Source organism: Diuraphis noxia, unplaced genomic scaffold (genome assembly GCF_037042655.1).
Source record: "Diuraphis noxia isolate RWA-SAM2 unplaced genomic scaffold, SU_Dnox_SAM2 contig0001, whole genome shotgun sequence".
NCBI lineage: Eukaryota > Metazoa > Arthropoda > Insecta > Hemiptera > Aphididae > Diuraphis > Diuraphis noxia.
In genome coordinates this window covers 37,482,059-37,489,128 of record NW_028301711.1, presented here as the reverse complement: position 1 = coordinate 37,489,128, position 7,070 = coordinate 37,482,059, and the positions used below count along the sequence as shown (strand labels likewise).

General features: G+C 28.6%; 1 protein-coding gene across 1 annotated transcript; it reads left to right on the top strand.

Moving 5' to 3' along the window:
• The first annotated feature begins 2,123 nt into the window (after positions 1-2,123).
• Positions 2,124-3,900, top strand: LOC107169506 (uncharacterized). Its single transcript, XM_015519299.2, has 6 exons — positions 2,124-2,149; positions 2,207-2,400; positions 2,581-2,793; positions 3,440-3,616; positions 3,695-3,767; positions 3,828-3,900. The coding sequence occupies exons 1-6, from the start codon at positions 2,124-2,126 to the stop codon at positions 3,898-3,900; spliced, it is 756 nt and encodes a 251-aa protein (XP_015374785.1).
• The last annotated feature ends 3,170 nt before the right edge of the window (positions 3,901-7,070 follow it).

Sequence of the window (7,070 nt, the reverse complement as noted above, 5' to 3'; positions counted from 1 at the left end):
AGAAATATCTAAACTTTTTTTATTAATTTATGTAAAATAAACTTTTCAAATTTATACAATGATTTAGTTTGTAAAACAAGTTATTAGGTATGATGATAAATAAATTGTAGGTAAAGGATGTAAGTGAATGAATAGGAAGTCAACTATTGGTAAAGGTAATACCGCGATTAATTATTTATTCATTAGTTTGATAAATCGTGATTCTTATTGAATTTTATCTGGTGAACAGGGTTATTAGGAATATAAAAAGATTATTGAAAGGCCATATTATTTTTATTAAGTGGTTAGTGTAAAATTACTTGGATACATCACTGTACGTTTAAATATTGTTTTATACCTATTTCTAACTTATAAGTAATTAGATATTTAAAAACATATTTTTTAATTTTAAATATTGCTTTAATAGTAATATAACTAAGGAATGGATTTAAATGCCAATTGCATTTATTTTTGAATTTCCTCAAACATTGCTTTCCAAGCACAAAGTTACTTATATGAAATTCGTACATCAAGGAAATAAAAATGTTACTATTATTTCTCATTACTTAGCGTTTTCATAACTTTTTTTATTTTTAATGCATTTTTCGATATTTTTTATGTTTTGTTAGGTTTTAAACTAATTTTTATAAACAATTGAATACAATTTTAATTAAAATTCAGTCTGAAGAATAAAAGAAAATATTTATTTTGTCATGAAGTATTTGTATTTTTTCTATTTATTATGCTTTTACCAATACAATTTTCAGGATAAAAGGTAGATAGGAAAAGATAAATCACCTATGATATAGACCTCGCTCTGTTAGGCTTCTCCCTCAGATTTGCGCTCCAATCGTGTCCGTTGGAATTCTGCGTTGGTTTGGAGCTGTCCTGGAAGGGACCTACCACCTTAAGTTTCTTGACAGTCGGTCCGCCCCGCCACTAGCAGTGGAGGTCTTTTTAGATGCTTCCGCCAGGGTCAGTATTAGCCGGATGCTGGTCGGTGCGTGTGACTAGTGGGTCTAGTCCATTTGGCTGCTATTGTCTGACTTGTTATCACCAGGGGCCGAGCACCGGGCCCGGTGTGGTAGTTGACTTCTCTTCCAGTTAGTTGCTGCTCCATTTCGGCTTGCTGTAAAACTGGCGTTCAAAGCGCAGCGCACTGGGTGATATAGGGTCCCACAGAGGCGTTTCTGCGCTTGCTTGTTCGGGAAACGGTTTGCTGCTAGGTGAGCCTATCGCACGTGATCCTTTGTGGTTGGTTATGGGCGTGTCTAAGCGCACCTATCTTGCTGTGGTTGGCTGTTTGTCGTGGCTTATCTGCATGTGATCGTTATCGGTTACCGATTGGTGTGGTAAGCTTCTGCGGGCACGTGACTCGTTTGGTTGGGCGGTGGGCGTGTCTAGATTGCGCGATTGCACATGAAGACAGGGTTAGCTGTGATAATGGGGCGATATGCTACGGAATACGTCCGTACTGGTCGGCATAAACGATTCGACTGGTTGGCATACATGACTCAACTGATGGTTCTAATTACCTCTCACAACATAAGCTGTTTTCTGTTTTTTTATTTTTCATTAATTTCTTCGATCTTAAATCCACCCTAATCAAAATTTATTTTATTTGTATGAATTTTATATTTTAACCATTTTATTAAGTTTTCCTAATTAACGGAGAAATTTGCCTTGAATCTATAATTAATTTGATAGTTATATTATATTTTAGTAATTATTGACTCTTCATGTAAATTTAAAATGACATTGGTCAATTTTTTGAATTTATAAATTAAATAAGTTTCTTAATAAATTATACACAGTTATTGAATTTTAATGAGAGATTATAATATGTTATAAAGATAAATACATGTTGGTATTAGCTATTATATATATTATTTAAGGAGCCTAAATATTTATGTGATTTATTTTGTTTATATTATTATAAAAATCATTTGTTTATAGTATTGTATTATCACTTTGATTACAATAAATGTTATTTTATTCCCTTTGCTGGCCACATTAATATACATACAGTAATAAATATGGTAACGCGTACAAAATTATTTCTCACATATTTTGCAATAATTAGATAAACAATAAATCGTTTTAAATTTAATACATAACTCAAATTAAATTTTTGTTACGAGAAAATGACGGACACTGAGCCAAATAATGAGTATGAATATTTGTTTTTTGAGTAGATCAATTACACCTATAATACATTTTATTACAGAAACATCACTGCAGATCCACCTACTACAGGTAAACAATCAGTTACATTACGCCTGTTGTTATACAAATTCTGCGTAGCTCCGGTAAGAGGAAACATCAAACAATTTGCGCTGCAAATGCCGTATTCAATTTTATTTGACAATTTGATTGCAGTGTTGTGGTCAATGTACAACAAAGAAACACAAATGCGATGTGGTAAAATCTATTATATTTATATAGTTAAATACGGTAGTATAGTAGACATAGTTATACCTACTAATGTCTTAGTTACGTCTTCGAAGACATTAATTAAATGGGTAGATATTAAATAGCACATACTATAAACGACACAAAAAAATGCCTAATATTATTTATATTTTTCTTCATATTTTATAGGTATTAATCAAATTCAATGGGCGTTAGAGTTTTTGAGATGTTTAAAGGTGGATTATAGTTACCCAGAAAGCATTGGTAAAATTGTAAAAACGCTTGAAAAAAATATGATAGAACTTTACTCTAAAATTAATGAAATACAGTATAAAAAAAAAATGCAAGAATCAAGCGTTGAACTTTTAGATTTTAAAACCGATATAAAACCTGATCAAAAAAGTAAGTATTTACATTTTTGATGATTCATAAATATTTATATGAACGTGAAGTAATTTGTTATTAAAATTCTTATGTAATTTTTTTTTTCATACAATATCTAGTGAGCGCATAAAACGATACTTCTCAAATATAAATGAAAAAAAAAATCAAATAATGTAGAGGAACTTAATAAAACACAGCTTTATCAATATGTGCATTAATTATTAAAATAAGACTAATCTATTGAATTAGTTACATTTTCTATTTATTTGTACAGTGTGACATACCTCAGTTAGTTAATGTGATTTTCATTAACTGTTTAGTTCACAATAATTGTTAATTTTCTTTTATTTGTTTTATTTGAATGTAAATAGACGACAAAACGCCCTTAGAAACTTCAGATTATAATTGGTTATTGTATAATTTTTAAAATTAAACTATAATTATAACATTATTGTGATTAATGTTTTACTTAGTTTCATGATGCTAATCACTATAAATATACATATTATACATAATATATTATGAAAAAAAAAAACTTTTGTTCTTTAAATTAGTATTTTTTTAATTGGTATAATATTTTATTTTTATAACGTAATTGATTATATGCTTTGTTCTAGTACAACACTTAATAACATTATTATTTTTTGATTATTTTAATTCAAAGTGATAGATGAACATTCCTTATATTTTAACGAAAAAGATATTCAGAAAAAATTAGTAGATATTGAAATACGAATGGATCGAGTAACTAATCAGCCAAGATACATCAAAGAATTAAACGAATTGGGTAAGAGAAAACCAAAAGTCGAAGACTGCAAAGATGACAATAAATCTCCACAAAGTAAAATTGATATAAAACATATTTAATTTACTTAGTTGATAATGCAATTTATTTTTTGTTATCTCGTTGAACTTAAAGCATTTGTGATAGGAGCGTTAAAAAAAATATTGAAAAAATCTACAGAGGCAGATACTATAACAGATGTCGAAAAGTATGGAACAAATTATGTGTTAAGTTATTATTATGTTTATTTTATTTTATTTATTTTCAGATTAATTAAAGAACTAAACATTCAGAATAAAATTCCTTCTGCAGCAGGAGATAAGACACCTTCTACAGGATAAGAAACAAAATCACTAAGCAAGGTTTAATTTAATAATTTTTATTTTAAAATGCAATTTAAATATATATTTTACACAGATTTATGTAAAGCTTTTTTTTTAAATTACCAAAATATAATATGTTTATTATACGTGTTAAAAAAAATCCAAACTTACTAATGAGTAACAACAATAAACTACTAAAGTAATATTAAAAGTTCTAGAACTCATTTAGTTTTTGTTTAACGAGGGGAAATATACATTAATCCAGTAGTCATATTATACAGAAATTATATAGAAATATAATATTTTAAACATTATACGCAATTCAAGATACGATACAAAAATAATACTATTATAATGTTTATATAATATTACATTTATTATGTTAGTTTCTTCGACTTCAGATTATACATTATGGGGTGCCTATAGTCTCTAACTTTCAAGAAAACACATAAAGCTTTAATACTACAAATTCAACTATGGTATCCAACTATTTTTTATACCTCAACCTCCCCATTTAAAAATATTGGAACCATCCACTATACGAGAATTCTACTATCCATTGGTGTCTTTCTCCAGTCCTATTCAAAGCACCCTTGCAATATTAGGCATTACATCTCTAACAGCACTTTGGGATTTTTGCGTTATAACAATCATCTAAATTATCAGAATGTTGAACATTCCCCAAGATATTAATTCTCATCAGAAACATACACTTTGTAATATATACACAAAATATAGTCTTGATAACATAATACCCACCAAAAACTCTTTATGTCTATACTGGTTTTTCACAATGAACTAGAATTGCATAAACCTGAAAAATCATCATGCCCTAGAACATTGAATAAATTATGTAAATATATAAATAATATATTTATTGTAGGTATGTATTTAGGGTAAATTTCTCTCTTATTCAAACACAAACTCATAAATACACTGATGAATCCTATTACAGAAGGCCGTGTAGGGTAACCATCATTCACGATAATATTACAATTTTTGAAGACTATCTGACACATGTCCACATGAGCAATCGAGCTCACAGCTGATATCTGGTTAGCAATTGACGATTTCTTTCGGTTTCTAGAGAGTCATTTGCTCGGCTGATCCATAGAGTAATATAGAGTAATTACTATATGGGCTGATCAGCTGTGGGCTGATTATTTGCCCGGAGCCACGCAAACAGTTCGTCCGCATACCGTATTTTGATGCGTAGTTACGTCCGCTCTTTTTGACTGTATTATTCTCTTACAAGTGTTGTCCCATGTTTTCGGTCACCTAGGTTAGAACAGGAACACATTTACCGTATTGACCGTCACGCACCGGCTGAAATAATCACCACGCCGTCATACCATCCGTCTGATAATGTTGTCCTCCGTTTTCGGCCACTCAGGTTAGAACGGGGACACATTATCTTATCGACCATCGCGCACTGACTGAAATTATCACCACGTCATCGTGCCGTCATTTATTATATCTATTTGCTGCAGTCATTACAACTTTAATACACATATTACCGTGAGTAGCTAAACAATATTACTTGTGAAAGGGACAGTAGGATTGTGTACAGATTATGAGCGATTACTACTGATTATTCACGCATTTAAATTATATTCTTATACCTTCATATCACGAATAATATGAAGATCATATAAAACTTTGTATAATCAAGATTGTCAATATTGTATCACTATTGCTAATATCAAAACTTTTATTGTATTAAATTTATTTATTTGTCGTTGAAATAAAGAAACAAATATTCATTATGTTCATAATTATGAAAATAGAAATTAAAAATACAGAGTACCAAACAACTGATCGAGTGTTTTTTTTTACATTGTTCTATAACTGTATGATAATGGCACTAAAGTATTCAGCAGTTGCTTAGCGTTCCAATAAATATAATTATGTTTTTATGATTTGGCGATTAATACCTAATTATTTCCTAAAGTTATCAACTATTGTTATAAGGTACATCGTTTTATAAAATTAAACTATGTACTTAAAATAAAATTTATATGTTTTAGATTTATCTGATATATCAAGGCTTAGATCAAAAATATTCTAAGTAATACCCACAATATTGACAGTTGATTTTATTATTTAGAATATTGATAACATCACATAATAAATATACAAACCTCTTAAAAATTGCTTATACAAAATCAAAGAAAAGAAGGCTTAACGTGCCTTATAAATATATAAAAATACCTATACATAAATAATTGAATATTCTCTCGATGAATATTTGATTTAATTTCAAAAAAAGTGGGAACATAAAAGCAGTCAACATGTTGCTAATAATTTTTTTACGAACTCATACAAATATACGCGAATCATATGCGTATTAATAGTGAACTCTCGACATATTATAAGTGCCGTATTTCCGTTTACGATCTTAGAGATTCGGATAATCGAAGGTAGATTGACATGTAGATTTATGTAACGCAAAAACTTATTATACTCGTTTCGGCATATAAATCACTTCATTGAGATTCCATAAACCATTTTAAGCAAACACATTTTTTACCTACCATCCCGTTCTATTGTCTGTTGTCTTTTATTTTTACCGTAAATTTAATTTTATCATTAAAAAAGTTAAAAAGTGTGTCTTTTTTCAAATTGATCCAACATTCTTCGTTGGTATTGATCACAATTACATTGATGTTACCTACGTTAGGTAACATAAAATAACTTACTCAAATTATTTATATATTATTATGTTTTAAATGTCTTTTTATAGACCTAAGTAGAAAATTAATTGCGATATATATTAGCAAAAGCCATAATGTGTATATCTAATACTTAACGAATAATATTATAACAAGAATATTAAATTTATAAATAATTACTTCATTTTATCACATACGATTTATACATGATCATACTTATTATGAAATCAATACAACACAAATCCAACATCCCATTTATAAAACTTCTTTGACTCTTTAATGACTTTATCTGGCATAATTTTGATGTTCCATACACATGCCAATAAGGCAAATCCATTTGGAATTTTTTGAACCATGTTTGATCGTTCAGTTAGTTAGACTATTTAGATATTATAATTACAGAATTTTCCCATGTAATTTTAAATTATAAAATTAAAGAAGATAGTGTTACATTTTGTATATCCCATGTTTATTTTTATCATCATTAGTTTTTATTTATTATTGGTATTTGAGATT